We start from the raw sequence: 26,233 nt of genomic DNA, 5'->3' as shown, positions 1-26,233 counted from the left end.
CCAAAGAAGCAGTTCTTTGGGTGAAAATGTCTTGCTGATGTTTATGACAATAACTCAACTACATGTTACAATCAAAGTCTGCAGAAGAGCATCTCTGAACTCACGCGATGACCTTTGAAGCAGATGGGCTGCAGCAGCACACCACACCAATAGAGCATCTTTGGGATGTGGTGGAAATGGGTTTGCATTACAGATTTGCAACTGATAAATCTGCAGCAACTGTGTGATGCTATCATGTCATTATGGTCGATAAGCTGGTAACAAATCACAAGAAAATGTAACAGAATCGACTAAAAGAAGATACTAAGAAGTGGTCATGGCCCGCATGCATTTGTTAACGCAGTGACAAAAACCGCTGACCGATCTGATGAATCATTGTGTTTGTTTTTGGAGAATTCCTGTATACTCTACAGGACACGTTCGTCCTTTCATAGTGCATCTCTTCAGCCGTTTTACAGGGTACGTCACATTGGCAATGGAACTACGCAAAAAAAAAATAACCACTATATTTCTGTTTTTTCCAAAGAGAAAAGGAGAATGGAAACTTAACTCTCATTGAACTTTCACCCTAAATTGTGTGCAATTAGAGGTGACAATGAGTAGGTTGTTCAACATGCGTCAGAGCTTCAAGAAAACAAAGTTGGGAGGGGGGGGGCAATTGTGAGCATTTTGCAAAATAATTTCACATCTACTTTCAGAATCCCTTATCTGTCCTCTAAATGAAAGCATAACAGAGGCATGTTTTTGGGTGCCTTACATTCTAGCTGTGAGACTGTCAGGACCAAAGTTAAGTCTTTGTTCAACATCACATGCAACTCACTTTTACTGAAGATGGCCTTCCAGAAAGGTTTGTTTTTCTTGGCTTACGTGTTGATAATAATCTCAAGAGTCACTAGATGAAAGAATTTTCTCAGATGCAGAAAACAAAACTCAAACCACAAGTTGCTGATGTTCATTTAGCATTTTTTCTTCTTTTTTTTTGCACAGAAATGATACAACTCTTTGAACTCCAAACTGCACTCAGATGAGCCTTTGTTTAAAAAAAGAAAAAGAAATAAAGAGGGAAATCAGATCAGGTCTTCAAACAACATCTTCCTGCTGATTTGCAGAAGAAAATCCATTATAATTCTATTATCGTTTCACCATAAATGAGAAATGCCTTCTCCAATTGGAAATCATGGTTTTCACTTTTTTGTTCTTAAACTACTCTACCCTGGTTAGAGTAAACATTTGAATGCATTAAACTTCATCCCTTCAGATATTGAACTTAAAATTAAAAAAAGAGTTCTAGTTTAAAAGAAAAAAGATACTATTTTGCCCTTTAGAGTCCCACATAATGTAACATTAGTTTTTTCATGCTTTTAAATTTTAGTTTTGATTAGAAAAGCCTCATCAAGGAAAACAGGGCAGTGTAAACCCAGTGCTGACCCCTCATGCATAGAAGCAGAGAGGGGAAAAACATGGACTTGTTCTTTCACTCCTTAAATAAAAGCCAGTGTTATTACAGCTCCTTCAAAAAGAACATAGTTAAACTCATCACTGTGAGATGCTCAGCAGGGTAGGATTGTCTTTCAGAGTCTAAAGAAAACATTGGTTTAATCAAGTGGAATCAATTTAAGAGCAACAGGCTTTACTGACAGATAAAGGTGGAGTGAGCAGGAGCTGGGTAGTGCGCCTGTATGACTGATGAGGATGCTCAGCAACACTGAGTTGAGATGTGAGAGCTGGCGGATGCATTGGGAGTTTATTTTGTGACGTCTTGCCACACACTTGATATCTGTGCAGTTATTGATGTTCAGGGCAGACAGGTGGAGCAGCTGCTACACTGATTGGATAAATGGATGGATGAATAAGACGCTCCGACTCCATGAGCGGCGTTTCTTTGATCTCTTTGAATTGCACTTTGTCTCTGGCTGCATGCAGTCTCCAGAGCAAGGTCCGGCTAGTCGGCTCTGTGTCGACGGAAATGGTCTTCATTCTTTGATCTGCAGGAAAGAAAAATTAAATGGAGTAAGAGTACTTTATTAAACGGGGGAAGGGGGACTATTTTGCCACAGGATCCAACTCATTACCTCAGTGACAACCCCCGCGGCGATGGTGGAGCCAACATATCGCAGCATGAAGCGGCCCAGCTCCTTATAGTCTTTGTACAGCTCTAATGACACGGGCCTCTGGGTCTGGATCTCCACGATGGCATTCATACCCTTACTCAAACACCTCAACAGAAAAGACACACAAGAAGCAGCATGACATGAATTTGAATATTCTAACAAGAACTTGACTTTATGGCAAAAAGGGGTTTAATATGATGCCATCTTGAGGTGGTGTTTTCAGTGGAGAAATGTTTTGTCACTCATCTGACTGACTTCTTCAGTCTCGGCTGACTTCAGGTTTCCCAACATCATAAACAGCATATTTGCATAATGACTGAAAGTAGCACTACTGACTAATAATGACTAACAATGGGTCATGAGGTCAGTTTCATGATCATTAATATGCAAATTGTCATGACCATTGACCAATAGCCACCAGTATTATTCACAGAGAGTTGGGGAATGGCTGCGATCACAGCATTGTAAGATGTAAGAAATATGTACCCTTAGGCCGCCTCCTCGATTCAGAGATGGTCCCTTTTCACGTAAATGGCCTCCTTGACTCTGCGCTCAAACCAGCGTTCCCCCCTGTCCAGCATGTGTACATCCTCATCATTGAAACAGTGTCCACTGGCCTGTAGGTCCACTTAGGACCTGTTTTCCCTGATATATATACAGCAATCCTCCTGGCAGTTAACAGCGTACACTATATTCCTCTGTTTGCAGCTGGGAGCCCGATCCTTGTGGTGGGATTTGAAAGCCTTTCCCAGTTTTGTCAAATGTCCAGCTGGGATAACCACATTTACTCTGGGCTTTTTGATGCGATGTTCATCTGCTTCGTTTTTCACTGGGTCTCTGGGGATCGTGTTCGCTCTGTGTTGTAGCGTCCTGATAACACCCATTTTGCGCTCCAGTGGATGATGAGAGTAAAACCTTAAATACTGATTTGTATGTGCTGGCTTGAGGTACAAGTCGACTTAATAAAGTTGGGGAAACCTGCAGTCAGCTCAGACTAAAGAAGTCACTTGGATGACTGGTGAAATGATTCTCGCACTGAAAACTCAACGTCCAGATGTTAGGAAGCATAAACCATTTTGCATCAATTCCATCTGCTCTGACATAAATGAAAATGACAACAGGTGCAGAGGCAACAGAGCTATGAGCATAGGTCCCACTACAGGATGCCCTCCATGTCACCCTCATGGAGTCTGTGATAAAAAAATGCACATGAGTTTTGTAGGACTCTGGCAGCGCTCCTCCTCCTGTTCCCCCTCAAACCAGACTTTCTGCTGGGTTAAGGCCTTTCAACGGCCTTCTTTGTAAAACTGCCCGTTGCCTAGCATCTCCTCCACACTATTGAGACTGTGCCAACCTGGGTGAGCTAGCATGAGGCACAACTAAAAGAAAAAAAAAAAAAAAAAATCAGTCATGAGGGGTCAGGCAAGAGCAATGATCTATGGCCACCACCTGCAAAACCTCCTTTCTGGGGCCCGTTTTGTCGTTTCCGCTCCAGTTGAACTCTTCTCACTTTCATTTACGCCAAAGCAGCTAAAAATGATGCTTTGTGTTATGTTGTGGTGATTTTTTTTCCTTTTTTTTGAGCAGTGTATGTGCATCTACAGTAAATATCCAAACTACTGTTCGTGTAAAGTTTTGTTTAGGAAAAAGAAATGTCCTACTTAACTAACCACATCTTCCCACACACTGACATTAAGGCGCTGGAAGGCAGTACCATGAACATTTTATTTTGAAGGCTATTCATTGTTTCCAAGTTCAGAGAAAAGCTTCAGCGCTACCATAAACGAAGGAAATAATAAAAACAATCTCCTAACAACACAATAAACAGAAACAAAAATGCTGGCATGCATAATTGGATAGAAAATGATGATAAATCCTTTTCCAAACTCACTTTGGTTTCTTCTTCAGGACCTCGCCGCTGCTCTTGTGTAGAACACTAATTAACTTCCTTATGGTGGCCGGTTCGCTGACTGTCTGGTAGTGCAACAGTACCTACACCAAGCGTGCAGACATTTCTACAGTTAAAGCACATACAACTGTGCAAAGACCCGTTTTAACATAACATAATTATGCAACTGTCATCACTAAAATCTTGGCAGAATTGTTTAGGTGTGTCTGTGCGTAAAAGCAGAGGTTTGTTGGCACTTACTGGGAAGCCTTGTGTGATGGGGATCTCGATATTGAAAATGAGGACTCGAGCTCTGAATCGAGTGCAAACTCGAATAGGTTCTTTGGGATCACAGAACACACAGCCCATACTGGAAGGAAGCAGTCAGAAAAATATGTTTGAAAAATAAAGTACACTAAAAAACAACAACAACAAAAAAACACCCTACAAGCAAAATAAATAAAGTCTGTATTTAATTAAAACACTGTAAACCAGACCTCAATATTTACATGTCCTACAAAACATAAATGATAAATTACCGTTCTTAGGAAATATTCCAAAATACTCATTCAGTTTTACATTAGCACATAAAGGTGCATGAAGTCTTTAGCAATTAATTCTTTACTTGATCTTAATGATGTCCATGCCAGTGAGTGTCAGGCTGACGTGGTCTCCTGCTGCAGCCCAGTCCAGAGCCTCATCGTGTAGAGTAATTCCTGCAGTGCAAAGAGCAGCACAGTGTTGTTCCCCAACTTGCCTTAAGGTGGCAGTGTTTACCACTCATCCACATCAGCAGACGCACACACAAAAAAGGTCTATATGTAAGCAGACGTTAGGCTTACATTTGTTTTCTTTGTGATTTTGCATAATGTACGCATGTTTTTCTACTTCTTATTAATATCAAACTATTGTTTTGGTGAGATGCTATCAATCTGTTTCCCTTCAGGTTTACAGAAATTCACTGTATGGCTGCCAAAAATAAACTTTCCACCTGTGCAGTGGGTGTTGAGTGATGCTTTCTTGTATTAATGTCAAACTATGACTAACAGTCTTTGAGATAAAAATAATTGAGCTCTCATTTGATAGTTTTTAGTACAGATACTAAAAACCGAGCCGTATAAGGATTTTATTTTTCAGCCCACCCCGATGACATTTCATTTAACAAAGAAAGGGAGGGGAGGGAAAAAAGCACGAGTGCATACCTTTGACAGTGCAGGTTTCATTTGGAGGCATTGCCAGTATTCTGTCTCCAGTTTGAATATAACCAGCCTCGATCTTTCCTGTAACACAGAAGCCTGAACCCTGGTCTGGGAAGAGAAAATGCAATGTCAGCAAAATCTCAGCAATCAAACACAAATTGGAGAAATGAAAACAGACATTAAGAAAATAGACATCAAGGGCCCATTTCCATATTTAACGTTACCTTTAAAGACATCGGAGACACACAATCTGAAAGGTTTGTCTACAGACCTCTGAGGGGCCTTGAAAGCATCTTTGGAGGGGGAAAAAAACAAAGAGGAAGTAAACAATGAGTAGCGGTAAAATGCTGGTAAATAACATGAGCTGTCCAGTGACCATTGGTGGTGAATCATCTTCTCTGTAAGCGGACAGACTGGATGTTGAATGTTTTGAAACAGATGTCAGTTCTATGGAAGCTAAACTTCACATGTCAGGCGGTGTTGCGTGAATCATTTTCAAGTAAGTCACGTCTATTGCAGCATGCTTACAGTCAGAATGCATGGATTCTGCAGCTTTCATTTCAAGAAAAAAAGTTGCACAAAAAACACACTGCTGCAGCTGCAACGTGTCAAGCTGGCTAGATAATCCACATTCAGTGCTAAAATTATTAAACCTAACTCGATGCTGCTAAGCGTCTTAGGTATTCCATCTGGTGTTTTAACACTCATGCCAACCCAAAGAAAGGAAGTTGAGTCATTCAGTAATTAAATATAATAAATGTAATCAAATATTCAGTCATTTTTCTTGTTTAAAGAAAAAAAAAAAAACACTTTCAGCTCACACCAGCTGACCTTCCTGGGACTGAACCAGAGATCTTTCACTTGTAAGTTTAATGAACCAACACTACACTATAAACTCTTTACCTCCAGCTGCTGGCAGATTACCGCTCTTGCTCTCTCTCTAGTTTGCATGGAAGATGTTAACTTGCCTGCAACCATTCGCAAACCAAACACCAAGTGATAGTATAAGTTAAAAAAGTGACAAAAACCAGAAACAGAAAATATTCACAGTCAAAGTAAAAGTTAGTGCAGCAGGAAAGCACAGCTTTTAAATCAAAGACAAACGGTCTCCACAGTCGGTGTAGGTGGGAGTACTTGCAGTCATGTCTGCATCTTCCATGCAAATTATAGGCAAGCGTGACAATCTCTTCGCAATCAAAGCATTCAAAGCAATTAGAAGGGGTTTTCAGTAAGGCACCTAGCAACTTCTAGCAACTATTGGCCAACTGGTTGGGTAAAACAGACTGTTCCTTGTGGCTCACAGGACCACTCTCTAGACCTGTGTGACTGAGGCCTATGGAAATAAACAACTTACAGTAAATACCTGCAGCTCTTAATGTCATTATGGTGTTTTCTTTGCATTAGTTAACAGCAAGATGAATTTCAAGCTGTCAAACTTGATGATCTACATATGACTAATTCTTCTTTCTGCATACCTTCAAAAACAGTGAGAGCAGAACTGCAAAGGGGTGAACTTATTTTGACAAAAATATAAGTGCTGCAAACAACAGGCACTCCAGGATTTAACAGATTTAAGAGAAACGTCCTTAAATTTGGACTGTCTTTCTCAAGGCAATATATTTCGATTTACATAAAGACAGTTAACTCGTTAGCATGAGTTTAGTCTACTGACTTATGTTAATCTTCCAATTTAAATAAAGCTTTTTAAATATTTAATCCTGCTCTATAACTATAGCTGGGCATTGGTAGTGCAGTCAACCTTCTTAGGAAACAAAACTCGTGACTCATCACGTCAGATCACACATTTAGAAAAGTAGAGAGTGAAAATGTAGCTTGAGTCAAAAGGCAATAAACGCTTTCGGCAGCTCAAGACGTGCCACAGTGTATTACCAATCTGCTCCAGCAGGCTCAGCCCAGAGTACCAAGAGGTGAGCTGTGACACTGAGCTCCTGGTGGCAAGGTTTTCTCCTGACAGGCCGCTGGTGGGGATGTAGAAAACATCAGACTCCTGGAAGAGCAGATAAACACGGAATCAAAGAAAGAGAGCAAATATTTACTCACAGCCAAAATATTATACAGATGCAGAGCTATGTCCTCAGACTTCATGCCGGCTCACCTTGAATCCTGCCTGCTTGAGAAAATGGCCAAGTTTCGAGATGATTTCTTGGAAACGCTCCTGTTGCCAGTTTACCTGATGTGTAAACGAACATACAGGAAAAAGGAAAAACACAAAGAAACAGAGTTTCCCCTTCAGCACTGCTTTGATATGGAAATGTGTCACCAACATGCCAGTGATTATAGGAAACAAAAACAAAAACACAATCTCACACACATACACACTTTCTTAAGGCCTTATTCTCTCCTGTTAAGGTCTTCAACATTCAGAAGGTGTACATATATAAAAATAAAAAAAACTTTAAATAGAGTAACTTCTTTTAGACTGCAGTGCACAACCTGTGAATTTTACACCATATGCAGTCCTGCATATGGTGTCAACCAAGTACACCCGCAGTCTCACAGGTTAGAAATACCACCTTAAGCCGAAGATGGGCAGTACTAGTACAACAATGATAGGCTAAAATATCGACCCACTTTTCTAAAATTCCTTCAGATGCCAGATGTTAGATTTTTTTAAATATACTTTCATGTAATTCTTACTGAACATCACACCACCATATTTCATTGGGATTGAAAATCTGCCTGTTACCAGGCCTTTTCTTGATAGATTAGATTTCATTGTTTTTCAGTAGCACTGAAAGTTGCAGTGTCAACTTTCACACTGATCTTCAAAACTGCAGAATTATTACAGTCAGGACACTGACTTCGAGTTTCCTGGTACCTACAGCAATGATGACCATGCTTATGCAGTTATTCTGACCAATCAACTCTTTGATTTGTCCATCTATATACTATTATTCCAACAGACCTGCTCTTTCCCTGATTGTTTCCTGTAATCTGGACATCTCCACAATGTTGTTCTTGAACAGAAAAGGGAGATTCTGGGCACACCTTTTGCAACAAAGAAAAAAGATACCTTAGCAGGATTTGCTGGATTCAGCCAACAGTGGACAAGCTGAACATTTTTTTTTTTTTACGTTAATTTTTAAACATACCTGCAGGACTGTGTGTTTATTTGTTTAAAACAAACAGACTGTCACTCATACTGTTCATCTGTAAAAAAAACCAGTCTTAAAAATGCCTCCACAGTGCTTCGTTTTAGTGCAGAAGAAGGTCTGACCTGGTCCATCTTGTTGACAGCTACAGCCAGCTGAGTGACACCCAGCGAACGCACCAGCAAGGCATGCTCTCTGGTCTGACCGCCTGCCTCGAAGCCTGCCTCAAACTCTCCTCTGCTGGCATCCACCACGAGCACCGCCACATCAGCCTGGAGAGAGAGAGTAAGGCGAAGGGGTGTTGAGGCTGGCATGCATATGTTTCTGCAGAGGCAGACTTAGAAATAAAAACCACACACTTTTAAATTGTCCAAAATATATTCTGTTTGTAACTTTATAAACCACTGCTAATATTTCTACATTTAGAAAGCATTTGCAATGCTATCAGATTTTCACATGAGCAGGACTGATGTCTTCAGAACAGGTCCTGATTATATATTGTGCATAAACTACCTTCAAGTTTTAGGGGCTTTTTTTGTTGTTGCTTGTAGTAATTTATATTAGGAAGCATGGCTCTTCTCTGAGCCCTCCCTGCCCTTCCACATACACAAATAACACACACAAGGAAAGTGAGAAGCAGGGAGCCAATACAGAACAGAGCACTGACGGGGGGTTTTCATACAATTATTTTTTAGAATATTTGATTATCGTGTGTAAAATTTTATCATCACGCTATGAATATTTTCCAAGTTAATGAAAGAATGACATTTTCCGTTTTTTACTTTCTGTTGTTATTTTTTCTTTCAGCATTTTTTGAGTTTTTACAGCACCAAAACATAGGCCCAGGAAATTTCTCAGTGTTGGAAAACATTTAACCTGTGAAAAACTGCAATTATATCAGCTTTCCGCCCACTCCAAGCATCACAATCTAAACCCAAAATCTTGTTTTTGTTCACCACATTTTTTTCCTGTAATCTGTTTTGAGCATGTATATCAAGGGATGTATCAAAGATTCAGTAGCAAAAGTGCACCAACTTAACCCTTGATGTTTATATGCACTTCCTGAGAAAATCACTTTAGAGAACTGCATAAAGTGCATGTTGTGTAAATCTTTTAACGTCACCAGTGGGATAGCTGAGTGCTGAGTTACTTACATTGTGTGAAAATTTAGATTTTTGCCTGCTGGCTCATCTTCTAGCTGTGCTTCCTCCTGTGTCACAATTTCTTTGTTTTAACATTAAATGAAGCCATGTTCTACATCACAGTTTGGACATTTCATGTCGAGTGTGAGCCAGCATTAAGATGCTGCACTGAACACATGCGTCACAGCAACTGGATGCTCTCCTCTAAACTTTAGTAAACTGAGTAAAAATGGCACAGCATCTTATGCAAAAAGAAAAACAGTCACAAGTTGAACAGGCAAGGAAGAAATTGCAAAGAGAGCATGCCCTGAAAGCCTAATTTATAGCTAAAGCACATTAAATAAAAATAATTAAATCAGCTGACTGATGGGGAAGCCCTATTACTGATATTGGTCATAAAGAATGCCCCGATTGTTTCATCACAAAATATTTTATACTTTTATACTATATACAAGTATAAGCAGGTGGCATTACAGAAATTTCTATTCATTTTGACTTAGAAATTCATGCTTTACTGGAGAAAATACATTGAAAAATATCCTCTTAAGTACATGACACACTGTCACCTTGATTTGCTTACAGCAGAAACCCCTTAGTCACTACATGAAGAGGTAAATGTGAGGACAGTCATATGGTAAAAGAGAAATTACACGAGCTCCCCAAAGCAGACACAGACAAGCACACCCATGCCTGCAAAAACACCTTGTGATACCAACACCCAAAACCACCGAAGTTATTTCAAGATGTCGGGGTGCGGAAGGAGGGAAAGCGGCCATTTTAATCGAGAAGTTTTCAGAGTCAGAAAAATGTTTTAGGATCGGTTAGAAATGTTTAAATGGTTGACTCATATTTGCAGCTAACCAATGGATGGAGCAGAGGATTAGATAAACAGTAACCTATTTTTCAGAAATAGGTTACTGAGAACATAGGTTACTGAGGACATAGGTTACTGAAATAGGTATTTTTCAAATTGTATCCTCTTCAATATTATTACATTATATTTATTATTCATCTCATAAATTACAGATACATTCAATCTACTTTTTCGAGTATCTGATTACTAACCTGTACATAGATGTAGTTTTCTAACTTCATTACTTATACTCATCCATATTCATCTGTACCCTCTTCTTATGAGGTCTGATTTTGTATTTTTGCAGCACTTAAATTTCATCAGGCACGTCCATTTCGATCATTCGTAAACTGTAACTGTGCAGCCCACCAATATCTAGCGACATCTCACTCACAGCCTTGATTTACATGCACTGATCAGGCTGTTTGAAGAGCTTTTCATGTTATACCTGTGCAGCTCCTGTGATCATGTTGGGGATGAAGTCTTTGTGTCCTGGTGCATCCATCAGTGTCACCACTTTAGAGTTTGTCTCAAACTTTGTCATGCCCACATCCATTGTAACACCTCTGAAGCACAAAAAAATGGGAAAAAAAGCCAACAATTCATTTTTTAACCATTTTTTAACCATTTGATGCACTTGAATATGAGAAAATGTTTATAGCGTGCTAAAGTGGCTGGAAGGCCTTATAAGGGAATCCAGATTTAAAGTCCTGGTCATTTCCTGTGTAACTGCACGTCTGGTGGGCGAGGCTCGTCAGTATTACGCATCTGCTTCAGAACTTAGTGATAAGTTGAATACGGATTCCCACCCATGTCACTTTCTGTTTCTGCCATATTTCGCTTCCGTTTCACTCTGATAATAACAACAGAGTGCAAGCAGGGACAGATTTTTAACAACATATTTTTTCATGATAAATGCCTTTTGTAAGAAATAAAAATTCCATGTCACGTAGGAAAAACAGCTTTCTTGTAACAAATTAACCCTTTTCATCCATCCAGAGCAAGACTGACCTACTGACCTAGCTCAACAAGGCTTTTCTAATCTAAAGAAGCTTGCAGCAAAAAGAGATTCCAAGTTGCATCGCACATCTTTTAGCATAATAGTAGTTACCTGTCAGCTAATAAATCTGATTTCTACCCTCAAATTGGAATGCATGTATAGGCAAACATTTTTTTGAGCAATAAATATAATGTTATGTAATAAAAATATGTCCTTAAAAACAATAAATGCACATTTTCTCTGCAAATATAAATTTGCTGACTATTATGTAATAACTGTACATGCATCTTTCACTTTGTGCGCACTTTCATAGTCAATATATACCTGTCTCTCTCCTCGCCCGTTTCATCCAGAACCCAAGCATAGGCGAAGGAGGCTTTTCCTGCCTTTTTCGACTCCTGCTCGTACTTATGCATGGTGCGTTTGTTGACATTGCCGAGCAGATATAGCAGGTGGCCCATCAGTGTGCTCTTACCCGCATCCACGTGACCTGTAGAGAGATAACTAGCAATGTAATGATAGCGCCGAGTTGAGGAAGAAAGTCATTCAAAAAGAAAATGGGCTCTAAGGGCGGGGAGTGTTAAAGGACTCTGACGAGGAATGGAGGGAGGGATAGACAGATAAGGAAAAGAGGAAGAATGTGCTAAGAATGATAAGACAGGTGGGAGGACCGAAAATGATAAAACAGCAAAGGGAAGCCACAGATGGGAGAAGGAAATAAGCAGAATTGCACAAGTGGCAAGGGGGGTAGAAAGAAATGGGAAGAAGGATCGAAGGTTCTGGGGGGGGAGGAGGGGGGTATCGTGGTAAAACGAAAGGTTTCATAGGCTGTGGGAAACTAGAATCATCTGCACTTCTGAAACTACCAAGTCACTTTTTCTGCTGTAACTGAGAATGAGAAATAATGATTGAGCAACTGAGCCTGTCTGAAGCTCGACTCATTTACTACATTCAACTGTGACATAGGCAAAGCCAACCAAACAAGGGCAGCAAGAAGAGATCTTCAATATGATTAACTGCCCAACTGTAAATCGAAATATCAAGACACTGAACACCAGTTCTAGAATATGAGGGGAAAAACCAACTCTGCAAGAAGTGCCCGATTAAAAAAAACAAAAAAAAAAGGAACTCCCACTCAGCATACTATTGTGTACACTCCCAAATTTCGAAGCACTGTGACTGCTGATCTTTCTCTTCTTTTAACTTATAACTTGGATTTGCATGCATTCAAAATACCCCAAAGCATTAAATGTTAAAGTACTATTTAACTGAGTGGTGCACAAAGTAATTCATAAAGGTGGAGCATTAATATTAGTATTTTCAGCCTACCTATAACTACCAAATTTAACAGAGGCTTGCCCCCTTGTCGCTTCTCCAGCTCAGCTTTGATATTGATGGCCTGCCGTGCCTTCCCAGATGAACGGCTCGGGGTGGGACCGGTGACGGGCTCGTCCCCGTTGGACCCTTTAGATGGAGTCTCGGGGCGTTTGGAGGCAGCTTCTGTAGCTGTGACGACAACACCGTTCTCCCCTGTGCTGAGAAGAGGAATTGAAGTGTGATTACGCTTCTTTGCAACACGTGAAAATTATGTCTCGCAAGCTCTAATCTCCTTCTAACCACCAGATCAGTCTTTAGCTTTTGCTTTAAATGAAACCACAATTTTGCTAAAGGCTAAAGACTTCAGTTAAATCACAGTCAAATAACTTTTTTTTTTTTTTTACTGTTTTAAGAGAACAATCTGAACATGACAACAGGGGAATGGTTAAGTTACCTTCGAACATCAAAACCCATAGTCTGCTTCTTTCCAGAGACGGTCATGCGGGCCACTTTGGGTAAAACTTCAGAGTCCAGTTTATTGTGAGAAGCATCTCTGCTTTTAGCTGAGAAAAATAAGAGACACAAAAAGGCAAACAAAGGCCTCCATGACTCACACTTTCTCCAAGGAGAAAAAGTTTTTCAGTTTGTTTTTTTTCCACTGTGGTTGCTTACATCTAGACTTTTCTGGCATGCACTAAGATCAAGGTTAATATAGAAATATTAGCTAAACTAAAAGACATTAAGATGCAATCTTTCAACAATTAGTCAGAGTAAGTAAGTGGAGCAGCCTCAAACCTCAGATTCACAATGTGTCTAACCAGTCCAGACAAATAATGTAAATATTTATTGTGTTATTAAGTAGATAATGTTTTACAACAGTCTAAAACAACCATGCACACATCAGTGATGTCCAACAGATTCAGGTAATGACTATTTTACTGGTTATAGTTGCACGTTGGCATATTCTTGAGAGCAGTAAGAGTGCAGATTGCAATAAGTTGCACTTTGAGCCTCATATCTATCTGATTGCTAGTTCATATTATGCAGCAGTGAGACTTGTTGAGGTCATTGCTTTGTCATCCCAGTCCCAAATGGCCACCGGTCCCAGTCATATCAACCCGTTTCTGATTCATTTAGACTGGGCTGCACAGCCAAGCCTACTGCACACACTGTGCGTCTGTGCGCGGCAGTGACATCCTGGTTCAGAAAGGGTTAATTTCAGAAGTGGCCGTTGCCTCCCGTCTCCACGTAAATAGATCAGTGTGACACAGCATTTCGCAGAATGAATCTTTTGAAAAGGTGTCACCTCAGCAAGTGCAGCACTGAAAGTGAATGCATCCATTATCACACACGCACACACGACTGATTAAAAAAAAATATGTCCATATATGCACAACAGAAAGCCTGAACTGCTACAAGGTGAAAAGGGCCTAAGATCTAATAAACCGCCACTTCTATTAGTCTTCATTTTATGTTCCTTTCCTTGTTGTATCAAAATAGGATAAACTCCCACACAACCACCCACTGCCTTCCTTCAGCATTTCTATAATGTGTTGGAGTGATAAAGCAGTGGATATACCTTCATCTTCTAGCTTTTGTTTAGCATGAATTTTATGAAAATACTACAACTCTGCCAATCCTTGCATGTTTATACCTTTTATTCATCATAAAAAATACCCTGAGGGAAAATGAGAGGAAAGAGGTGCGATTCAACAGAATATTAATGGACTTTCTCTAACCAAACACTCTCTGAATGACTTGCTCTGCATTAGAGAAAAAGTCCCTTTCACTCAGAAACACTGCCGCACAAGTCAGCTCACCACACTCAAGTGAGGCTTTTTAAGTTAATGGCATTTGCATACTGTTGATTCCCACACACGTATCCATATCTACTTAAATGTGGAAAAAGGGGACAACCAAAGCAGAGCTTGCAACAACTGAGATAAAAAACTGAAAACTACGCTTAAGAAATGACAGGTAAATCTAATCGACCAAAGAAAAAGATTTTTTAAAAAGTACCACCGCTGCGATTAAATTACAGCAATTTTAAAAACACCACCATCATATGAAATCTACTGTTTCAGTTTCACCTGTCCTGCAGTAAGCAGCAACATGAGATGGAAAAAGTACTCTCTGGGGAATTTTGGTTCTTCATGCAGCTGGGGGCTTTTCTGGTCCTCGTTCAGAGACACAGAGGTTTCTACCACCTGTGTCAACAGGACATCAGGCCACTTGAAAATCACTTACAATTCTGTATCTAAAAGAGTTGGAGCCCTCTGTAAAATCCAGTCAATTGCAAATCACCCAAAACCTACTTATTAATTGAAATCATTACAAAGATAAAACATTAAGGGTCAAATTGGGAAATGTTATTGCCTTTTAAAATATAGATGTTAGCAACATAGTTGAGATAGCAGTGCAAAAAATCACAAAATATAGAGGAATCTCTATATGCAAGGCTGTAAACCTTATAGCTGTGATCTTCAAGCAATAAAGGGCGTGGCATTGTAGTGCAGGGGTGCTTTATAAATTGTACATCTACCCAATGTTATTGCTGTCTATATGCAGAACACCAAGTACTGTGGACAATGTAAAATTTACAAATACCAATACTGAGCTTGAGGCCCTCAGACAGGGTCCTTGACAGACATCCACTGACAGTCTGTCAGTATATAAAAAAAAGGCCAGCAAACATGATGGTACAGAGACGGGGTGGGTTTGTGCGTTTGGATTACCGGCACAGCTGTGAATGGTATATATAGATTTTGGACCAGGATAATTTTTCATTCAATCAATCGATTAATATAATTTTAAAGTTTGTTGTTGTATTTTTTCAAATGCGAAAAGTAGTTCAAATTATGTCAACTGATTTCATTCTTATTCATGTTTCACATAAGAGTCACAACTGTTTTTGAAAACAAGGCTAACACGACTTCATTAGAGCAAGTAAGAATGATACAACAACTGGGAAAATCTAATGAATCTACCAATACACATTGTGATTAAAAGAAAATACATCATGCTCTAAAGTATGTGAAGGGTTCTTTGCTTTTTTTAAATTTGTTTTTGCTAAAAGAAAAAGAAAAGCCAAGCATTCTGCTGTACTCCTTCAAGGTCTTAAGCAAATGTCAACCCCCTTATTAACTGTGCATGTTGCTTTGTCAAAACACTGCAACACTTTTCCAAACAGGATGGTAACATGAGAAAAATGATTCGGCGCGATATAGCTCCAAGGCGCAGAGCAGGATCTTTTACCTTGTTTGGACTGGTAAGTAAACACATGGTATCCTTCTATCCAGGATTTCTCTATTATAGGGGACCCTTAGTGTGACTGAATGAGCGAGTGAGTCATCTTATTCATGACAGAATAAAGGGAGTGCACCCAGGATATGCAAATCAACCCTCCCTCGTCTGTCCAAACACACAAACGCAGTGCAGACAAAAGAAAAGGTGAGGGGTGGGGCAAAGACTACACCAACCACTTGAGGCCGCTAGAGCCTATGAGACATATAAGGTGTGTCGACTTTATGTCAAAATATCTAATGAGAGAGAGAGGGGTGGGAGTGGGGAGGAATAGGGGAATATTTGAAGTGAGTCACCTAACATTTCTGAATCTGCGCCAGTGTGCCAGTTTCATCTCTAATTTGTATTGTTACAAAAACCGAAAAAAGGGAAATTGAAATCATGTAATTAAGAATAGATTTAAACCAGTTTAAATCTATTCTTAATAACATGATTTCAACCATAAAGGCTGGAATAAAAATCCATGGGGTTGTTCGGTTTAAATTTAGTCAATCTTCTACCCTAAACTTGCGGATCTATTATCAATGAGACAATCTGGGAGTCAAACTTCATTCATGTTTGAAAAATAGATGGAAACATGAATGAAAAAGAGACTGTCGGTGGAGGCAAAAACTATGAGTAGGATCTGACCCCTTTCACGATGAGTCATAACAGACCCACAGTGTCAGTACCACAAGTGAAGATTTCATAAAATATATCTCTGCATCTGCGACTTCCACCTACTCAGCAGTTAACCTTTAGTCACAGAAGCTACTTGAAATTCTCACCTAATGTGTTTTTATAGTTCAAAACAGGTTTATAAAGAGACTAATGTCTCTGACCTACAGCACGACAACCTATAACTTTAATGTACACTGTGGTTTACACTGTTGTCTAAAAAAAAAAATAACAATGTTAATCTATTTTAAGTGGCATTGCTGTTCAGTGCTTTCTTGCTTGAGGAATCTAGAAGTGAACTCTTTAATGACGGACATGACTGCACATCTGCGCCTTCTGCAGAAAGAACGCCAAAAGACCCGCATGGAAAAATAAACAAGTCTCTATGCCAACTTTAACAGCACCATGCATCAAGCAGGGTAATGATAGTAATGATAGTGAGGTTTTGAAATGACACACTGTACTGTGGCTGGACTCAAGTACACACATTCTCAAGGCTTACTGTATATGGGCTTTTACCTTATTCCTGTTCAAACCTACATTTTGAGTCATAATTATATTCATACATTAAGATGTCTGTCATCTGTATGTTGCTCATGCATACAGGATCTTTTTTCTGCACTTTTACATTATAGAGTAATTCCCATTGGATGACTTATTTTTCTACTACGCAAGTGTTTCATATAAAACTAGTTGGAGAAACATTTAAAATCTTAACTAATTTAAGAATCTGACTCTTTTTTGTGGACATTTGTTAAGTTATTCCAAAACCACAACTTAACAACCCCCCCACCACCAAAAAAGGTTAAAGGGTCATACACTACATGGTTTAAGAATAAAACTACAGACGTCTTAGCTTAGCAAAAGTTGATGGTGATCGGGGGAGCCTAGAAATCTGAATGTACCATTTATAACAAGCTGCTAAAATATGGTTTTAACAACACTTTATTACAAGGTGCACCTTGCTAGCCCTGGTTTGGACCCACGTTTGCCTTCAGAACTAACTTAATTCTCAATGGCATAGATTCAACATGGTGCTGGAAACATTCCTCAGAGATGTTGGTCCATATTGACGTCCTTGTGTGACACAGTTGCAGCAGATTTGTTGAATCCACATCCTTGATGTGAATGTCCCGATCCACCACATCCCAAAGGTGTTTTACTGGAATGAGATCTGTTGACTGCAGGGCCCTTAGAGTTACAATGAAACTGATGTTCAAGAAACCAGTCTGAGATTATTTCAAGTTGCTCATCCTCAGTTTGAAATTCAGCAGATTGTCTTAATCATGTTTACATACCTAAATGCGTTGAGTTGATAACATGTGATTGGCTGATTAAATATTTGTATTAATGAGCAGTTAAACAGGACTGTATGTTCTGAATAATATGCAAGGGCTTGCACACAACTTAAGGCTGAACTGTTTTGCCAACATGAAAAAAAAAAACAAACAAACAAACAAACAAAAAAACAGCGGGGACTGTAATCTTTTCTGCCACAGTCGGGAATGCATAGAGCCTAACAGCTAAATTATTAATACACACCTCCTTGTAGACATAAATTTCCCACATTTTATCTAATTTTTTGCAAATTTAAAGCATGTCTGAAAGGAAAACAAACAATATCAATGTCATTTAATAATTCATGCAGCTAAGCAGACTTTGGCATAAAAATAAAGTTCTGCTAAAGCAAGGCGATTAGTAGGTTAAGGATTTACTATATGACACTCCCTATCTGCAAACAATAACTGCAATAACTAAATGAGATCAGAAACTTGAAAAGAAGCACTTGGTCGTGTATTTCGAAGGTAACTGCAGTTAGATGGGACTAAAAACTTCCCTGCTGCTGATGGTTTCACTGAAAGGCATGTTATCCAGTTTTTCCCCCAACACATAGCATTGACTTCTTGGGTGCGTTGCTTGGGCATGTTACCAATATATGCCTGGGCAAATGATATGTCCAGGCAGGTCGCCCAGGCATACTACAGTCTGTCCCAGTATTTCAACTGTAAGCAAAAAAGTAGCCTATCAGGTTTTTCCCTGGACAATTTAAGTATAAAATAACCGCTTAACACTTTGACAATGACTAACACTACAAGAGCTGCACAGCACTGTTACACAAACAAATTCAACCATATTTTCTACATGGGATGTTGTATCCTGGTTTGAGCTTTTTAACCAGTTGCCTAAAGCCCTGCTTTTCCACTGTGTAACCACATCAGTAATTTCCATCCACCGTTTGCTCTTACTGTCATATGGAGTGTAATTAGCGAGTGCTCAAGCAGTTTTTGGTGGAGTCATTTGCTTACATTTGGGGCACGCATCATCCCCGCTAGCATCTCCTCCTTTGTAGAACTTTCTTGTACTTGACGGGTTGTTTCTACCTCAAGTGGTGAAAACACATTTATTTGTTGCTTCCACCCTTAGCTGGAATAGTTTTCTTTTAGATATTGTAAAGTACTGTTCTTTGTTAGAGGGTTGTTGAAGCAGCTCCTTTTCAAATATTAACTCGCTATCAAAAGCTGACATGTGGCTCTAAGAAACCCGAGTTTGTCCCCTGGTTGGATGCACTAAAAAACATAAACGCCTGCCATCGCAAAAGCAATTATATCACAACATGACACTTTTATATTAAATTTAAAAAGTCAAAGAGTCAAACTGAGCTGTCAATACCAGACTTGAAAAAATCCAATCATGATCAAGATACTTTTACTGAAATGCAGGAAGACAGAAAGACTAAAGAGTCTACGCATGTATAATTAAAAACAAACAAACAAAAAAAAACAGTATGTTTACACTGGCAGAATTGTGAATTAGCAATATAAGAAAGTGAGATATAATTACAGCCTATTATATCTTGTTTTACAGTGCTGTAATCTTACTAATCCGCTTACTAGGTTTGCAACATACATTATTACCACACAGACCTATCACAGTTGTTGAGGTCTGTGTCACGTCAACATACTGTTACAATTCTGGGATGTGCACATCAGAAAATGATGTAGCCTAAGGCTTGGTGATATGGGCCTATGCATCGAGGAGTACTCTGTTACCTGAACAGCAACCCCACTACTTGGGAAAAAACACAGGACCACAAGCAATTAGGTTGTTCGTTGCACGTGCATGCATATACACAACCCTCCACCAGACACAAATAAAATCTAATTATAAAATCTTACCACGGCCTGGACCCCGAGAAAAGTTTAAAATAGAGTTATATTTACTGTCTCAGCTCATATTAATAGCTGATATTTGGGACAGGAAAGGAGCTAGTGAGTGCCTCCAAAGATTTTCAGCTACTGGAAACAGCTAAACAGCTTTCAGGCAAAGTATGAGAACCACTCACTCAAACAATTTCATATTCAAAAACGCATTGGGTGACAATGATTGCATAGTAAATACTGAACAGAGAGATTCCTTGATTTGTAAGTCAAATATTGCTTACAAAGATTCCTTTATTTATAAGTAATATGTGGTCGTTTAAATGTGTTACATGTTTACTAAGTACAGTATATATATTTGCACGATTGGTATTAGGAAGTAGTAGGACTGGCATGTCATTAACTCCTGGGAAAGTGTAGCTGTTAACAAATTTGGGGAACTACTGTGCATGCCAGCCGCATGGTTTTTAAAAAAAGACATTTAGGATGTGTCTTGCATTCAACCACAGCACTGAGGTCAACTCGTGAATTTCTTATGTTCTGAATGCAAAATTTTCCATTTTGCCCTTTAACAGAACACAAACCACAAAAAAGACACAATACTGACGCATGTAAGTCCAAGTGCATCTGCTTACTTTTGACCACTTGTTAGAACAATAGTATTTTCCAGAGTTGGCACTACTTCAAAACCAATCATAGTTTGTGCAACATGTATGCCTTGCAAGAGATGCAGAGCCTGTAAAGACACACAAAGGATTTGATCTGTCACAGCCTTTGAGAAAGCTGTGAAAGTTGAGAGGCTTGATCAGATTTTCCTACGTAGGTGGTGTATAAGAGGCACAGCAGTCTATCGGCTGTGCAGAGTTGACATGTGCTTGGCTTGACATTTTCTCCAAGAGTGCGGCTTCCTGCACAAACCCACACAGCGGCTCCCCTTGAGAAAAAAGGACAAATAGCTGCTGGACAAAACCACTTACTAATAACAACTCGTTCATCTCTTGATTCCCTGAAAAAAAACACTATAAAAACACTCTGGACCTGCACTTTTTCACACAAAACAGACCACAACACATCCAGTGTATCTAATTATTTCCAAACACCATTTTCCAAGGACTGCAAGCTTTGTACACTGAAAAACCTGTTTCACCTCTAATGTTTATCTTGCTATTGTTAACACTAACTGTCCTTTATCATTTATTATCTCCCTCAGGCTCTCCTTTCTGGCAGACACCCCAGGGGTCCAGTTTACTCTCTGCACCTGCATGACGTTTACACCTCTTCTTCCAACATGAATTCCCACACTTAAAAAAACACTGAAGGAGTAAAAAAACAAGAGTGTCAAAATCAAAAATGCCTTAAGACACCTTAGCATAACCGTTTAAAAAAATGGAAGCTTTACTGCAGATAAACAATAATGTTTTCTTTATGAAAATGTCTCTTTAAAAACAGGCAAATGTTCTGTTAACTGGTAAAGATACTATTGTGACCAACTGTTTATTGTGTACTAGAACTTTACTATAGATTTTTACATTAAAACAGAGCACTTTTAATTCATTATGTAGAATTAGTTCCTTACAATAAGCCAAAAAACGTGTTTAACACATGCACATTCGCAAAAACTGAAGGAGAAGACTAGACAGAGGTTCACTCAGAGTACATAAATTCAATCATCTTTATTTCAAAACAGACAAATTAACCTTTGGCAGTGTGCGAAGACACACCCAGTGTGAATTAAACCCATGTGTACAAAACGAAATTAAAATCTTTTACTACAGTATGAAGGCATTCACTTTGACTAATTCAGTAAAAGTATTATTCATAGTGCTTTCACGCAAAAAACCTCAGTTTTTCAATATTTAACAGTTAAAAGATTTTGCTTGTCTTTGTGTATGCGTTTGTGTGTCTGTGCGCATATGCGTATGTGTTCCTCTTCCCTCATGGGAAAATCTCCAGGTGTCCTCTAAACCAAAAAGTCAAACCCATGATCTCAAACACAGGCAGCAGTAAACCAGTACAATGGTTAACTGATCCATATTCCAATAGCTGCAGCACACCTGCAAACAAAGTCAACCTCTTTTGTCTTTTGAGGGTTCATGCAGCTCAGACTTAAAAAAAAAAAAAGTCACATCTAGAGTATATGTGAATTTTCTCTTTGCTGTGATCATAAAAAAATTAAAAAGCCATTGGCCTTCGAAGCATACAAAAATAAGACTACATTTAAAATGAAGGAGAGAAAGCTAACTACAGCAATAAGAAAGAAAAATCTTTCTAAAAGTTCCTAAAATACTTAAATTGTTCTTTGAAAGTTTGCTCGGGTTAGCTAAGATTATTGTTAAGCTGCCAGAGTGAGTTCGTTTCTCTTTGTTCTGTGTGTGTTCACTTAAAAACAATACATAAATGCTTTAATAATCTTATTTCTATTATTTTTTTAACCAGTGATCAGAGTGATCATGTCATTTTATTGGACCCAAAAGTTCCTTTACTCCCCATACATGAGTGCAGACTTGCAACCCTGAGTGCTGCATCTCTGGGTTTAGTTCAGTGATAGGAGCAAAATGGTCCAGAAAGAAGTGGGGTTCTCATTCAAAGCAAGTCAAGTTAGCACCAAGGTAGATGCAACTGAATTAAGCGCTTTCCTTGTGGCTACCTGGTGAAAGCTTTCCGCTGATTAGCACGGACGATGTCGTCAGGCGAAGGGGTGTCGAAGCGGAAAGGTACAATCGGCAAAAGTGTGGGAAGCTGCTCTTTGGATTTCTCCTGCGACTGAGAGAGGAAGGCCTTGTAATAACTTCCTGTCCTCTGACCTTTTATTTTTCCCTTCAGTACATTTTTCATCCTCTTTTGTCTTCTGCTAGTCTGAACAGACAGAGTAATCGCAAACACTGACGGTTTTGCAAAAACAGAAACATCCAACCCCAATGCAAAAGCAGCTGGAGACACGGGTGATGGGAGGTCACTTTCAAGCTGATGGAGACCTTCTCCATGTGACTGGGCCATCAGTGAAGTCAGATCAATAGTGTGACCTGGTTCAGGTTGTCTGAAGATTTGGTGGTATGGTCTGTGGTCGAGTTCACACTTAGCACCACCCTCTGTAGCACTCTCTTCTGACATGCCAGTCTTCTCTGGTTTTGCTGGTGAAAAGAGTGACGTGAGGGAGCACTGTGACCCATTTGAGGTGGTTGAGGTTTTGCTTTTGTGTTCAGATGCCATATGTGACAAAGAGAGCTGCTCAGAGAGACCAGGTGGTTGCTTCAGTGCATTTTCTGGAGATTCAGAGCTGAAAGGCTTAGGGGAAGTTGAGAAACTGTTGCTGTAATGCTGCGAGGCAAGCTGGGACAATGAGACAGTGCCAGCCAGACATGGGGGAGTGATGCTAGTTATTTTTGATGAGGAGAGAGCGTTCACTAGTCTTTCAGTGCTTTGTGATTGAGGGGAACTCTTTCTGTTTTGGTGCTGGGAAGCAAGTTCGCACAGGGATAGTGTTTGTGCTGGTGCAGCCATTCCCTGAAACATCACAGAAGGTATGCTGCTTTGAGGAGTAAGGAGCGAGTTACTGAAAGCTGGGCTTCGATTTGAGTGCTCCTGGATTAAATCGGCCAATGTTGGGCTGCCCTTTGAACCACCCAGCATGGATTTGCCTCCAACCTCAACAGACTGCTGATTTTTCTGCACAACAGAGCTGAGACTCCCAAATCCAGGAGGAGCAGCCATAGAAGAGCCTGCAGCTGCTGTCTTGGGGTTGTTTAGCGATAGACTACTGAGTGAAACTGAAAGGATGGAGGGAGGAGAGGCCGGTGATGCTGATAACGTCTTTAAAGATGCCAAAGCTCCCAGTGAAATACTACTCTGATTAGACATAATGGATGCTGTTGTTGTTGCATTTAGTCCTTTGTTGGATGAGGAAACGTCCGAACCCTGCCTTGTGTCAGCTACTACTGACCCCTTATTCTTTTGCTCGTGCTCAGAGATGAGCTGTGCCAGACTACCACCACTGCTAACACCTGGGCTAATGTTTTTAAGGCTAAAATCCTGCTTTTCACAGCTGCCAGCATTTGGTTGAGATAAGAGTTCACATAAGCTGGGTGCTTTTAGTTCAGGTACATGTGGATGTTCATGTTTGTGCCCATGTGTGTTGGCTTCATGTGCCTTGGATGTCGTGTCTGTGTGAGAAGCAGACAAGCAGGCTCCTTACCTTACAAAAGCCAAGTGCAGTTGTCGAAGAGTAGGGGTGAGGGGGAGCAGAAGTCAAATCAATCATGTAGCAAAAGAGAGAAAAAAAGACAGAAAGAAGGCACTTTGTTAAACATTTGTATCACTATGCAAATTTGTGTGAAATCAACCAAGAACACTACTGGCTGTTAGGCTTCCATACACCCAATAATGACACATATTTATATAGAAGTACTAGCAGCAATGACTTCTGTTGACTGCGTTTGAGGAGGAAATGGGAAATACTTATCTTGGAACACCCACCTATACAGAAAAATTTTTCATAGCTATGAAACTCCACAGAAAACCCAAATCTGTTATACAACCCTTTAAATGCCACAAATTAACATCCTCCCGGTGTGTTACTACACTGAATCATTTAGGGGTAACAGTTTTCAATCACTGAAACATTTTTATTTTGACCCACTCAAGGTGTACCTTTGTCAGCCACAGCCTCTTGTTTGGTTCTTTGTGGTTGTGGCGCTTTGTCCTGGTTAGCTCGCTCTACTGTACCAATCTCTTCAGCTGTACTTCTGGTAACTGGAGCGGTTTTAGTGTCTTCAGACAGTACTGCGTCCAGTGCCCTCTGTGGGTCAAATCCACATTTTATGGCTGCTTGGGTCAGGACTGAGTCCGGCACTGCATCTCCCAGCACAGTCCGCATGTGGTCCAGACAGGAATACAGCTTGGCTAAAGAGTACAGCAAACATTGGACACACACAATAGATTTGTGATCCATACAAAAAGCACGGAGTAAAAAAAAATGCACAGTTTCAAACAAAAGTTTAAAGGACAAAAGGAATTGGTGCATGGAACCTTTAATTGTGAAAACACAAAAAACAAGTTGAGAAATTTTTATATTCTGAGCCACAGTTGTGTGCTTAAAAATACTACCTTGATCAAGAGGGCTGAGGTTGTGGTTGACAGTAGGGGACACAGGGACAGCCTCATCTTCAAATTCTTCCTCCTCTAAAGGCTCTTCCCTTGGTGCATGTCTTTCTTCTTGACGCGAGTAGATGAACTGATTTGCTAGATAAGCCAAAACCATTTAATTTTAATAGTAGATTATACGTCATCATACATGATGTCTACTTAATGTTGCATACTTTCAAACTTAAACTGGAAATGCAAGCAACTATTGTTATCAATGAGTGTAATGAAAAAAAGTTATTTATTTGAAAATGCAGTGTATGCTTAACTTCAGACAGATTCAAATTAGTTTGCTCCATCTTCACTATGCATCAATGCTAACCAACCTGTTGCTGGTGAAATGCAACAGTAGTCATCCTCCACAGACTGTCCATACATGTCATCATCTTCAAAGTCTGAAAAAAGAAGAAGAAAAACAACACTTAGATGGATACCTTTGCTCATTTAGTTGTGCCTCACACAAACAGTCGTATACACAGTTGCAGTAAAGCCCCTTTATGCCAGCTGTGACTTTGCTTTGTCAGCAACTTTATGAATGCCACTGCATACTGGAAACCTGGAGATTTTCCTCTAATCGCTAAACTCTAAGCTTTATTTACAGAGATATTTCGCAAGTTAACAACATGGGGAGATGTGAATGTAAAGAAGAGCAAGTAAGGAATCTGGTGTTACTGACACAAACAAAACATTGGATAGTTAGCAAGCTAGGCTAGGCAAGTAGCTGGCAATAACCTGAGTAAACATTAGTGAATTGAGTAGTTACACACACCTCACATCAAAATTTGTCATTATAACATTAACCTAAAATCCTGGGTTTGCGTGGGTATAAGTAATTACTGTCGTTATGGGACAATTTATCTTGCGCTAGGTGCCAAGTGACACGACATCAATGTGATCTTGCCAGTTAAACGAGCTAGCATTAGCCGCTACAGCTACTGAATAACTGTAAACTTTAGCTTAGCTGTAAACAGCTAACTGGTTTAGCTCTTTGAGGCCTTGCCGCGGCATTTAAATCGGAACCCTTTTTGCCATCTACCTTCATCGTAGTTGTAACCTCGAACATTTCTATGACGAGACATGTTGATTATGCCTCCTCTCTCGGCGCCACTGTTATGTAATTCGGTTCACGGACATGTGTTCACTGCCCAGCGAAGCTCCTGCAGTTGCTGCTGTGTGAAGCTAGCCTACCTCAGCAGGCAGGTCACAATAGATTCGACAGTCACGCAAATACATAAATGTAACCACAACACAAAAAAACAAACAAAAAAGAAAATAGATGTATTAGTTGTATTTACGTCATTTCATCGACACCGAGCTTTTGCATAATTAAAGTTAAAAAAAATAATAATAATA

The 26,233-nt window shown here is 39.7% G+C and overlaps 1 protein-coding gene across 2 annotated transcripts; it reads right to left on the bottom strand.

Annotated features, from left to right (window-relative positions):
* Positions 1 to 942: 942 nt before the first annotated feature.
* hbs1l (HBS1-like translational GTPase) lies at positions 943 to 26,233 on the bottom strand. 2 transcript variants are annotated; one of them, XM_031726171.2, is made up of 18 exons: positions 25,917 to 26,200; positions 25,207 to 25,275; positions 24,845 to 24,979; positions 24,389 to 24,640; positions 13,078 to 13,186; positions 12,636 to 12,841; positions 11,631 to 11,796; positions 10,755 to 10,872; positions 8,437 to 8,583; positions 7,315 to 7,389; positions 7,089 to 7,206; positions 5,423 to 5,491; positions 5,202 to 5,306; positions 4,625 to 4,715; positions 4,261 to 4,369; positions 4,003 to 4,103; positions 2,073 to 2,217; positions 943 to 1,985 (listed from the first exon to the last, which is right to left on the bottom strand). In XM_031726171.2, the coding sequence occupies exons 1-18, from the start codon at positions 25,957 to 25,959 to the stop codon at positions 1,974 to 1,976; spliced, it is 2,070 nt and encodes a 689-aa protein (XP_031582031.1). In that variant the 5' UTR covers positions 25,960 to 26,200; the 3' UTR covers positions 943 to 1,973. The 2 variants fall into 2 exon arrangements, with proteins under 2 accessions (XP_031582031.1, XP_031582032.1); XM_031726172.2 differs by lacking the exons at positions 943 to 1,985; positions 2,073 to 2,217; positions 4,003 to 4,103; ... (9 more) ...; positions 12,636 to 12,841; positions 13,078 to 13,186 and adding an exon at positions 21,400 to 23,928 and having other exon boundaries at positions 25,917 to 26,233.

This window comes from Oreochromis aureus, linkage group 15, assembly GCF_013358895.1.
Source record: "Oreochromis aureus strain Israel breed Guangdong linkage group 15, ZZ_aureus, whole genome shotgun sequence".
Lineage (NCBI taxonomy): Eukaryota > Metazoa > Chordata > Actinopteri > Cichliformes > Cichlidae > Oreochromis > Oreochromis aureus.
Note: the sequence above shows the minus strand (reverse complement) of the source record. Positions and strands in the feature narration are given on the sequence as shown.

Excerpts from the sequence above, each read along its gene's own strand:
- hbs1l (XM_031726171.2), bottom strand. The coding sequence starts at position 25,959 with ATGTCTCGTCATAGAAATGTTCGAGGTTACAACTACGATGAAG. Across the intron at positions 12,842-13,077 it reads ATGGGTTTTGATGTTCGAAG|CACAGGGGAGAACGGTGTTG; the intron begins GTAACTTAACCA and ends TCCTCTTCTCAG. Across the intron at positions 4,370-4,624 it reads ATGGACATCATTAAGATCAA|TATGGGCTGTGTGTTCTGTG; the intron begins GTAAAGAATTAA and ends GCTTCCTTCCAG.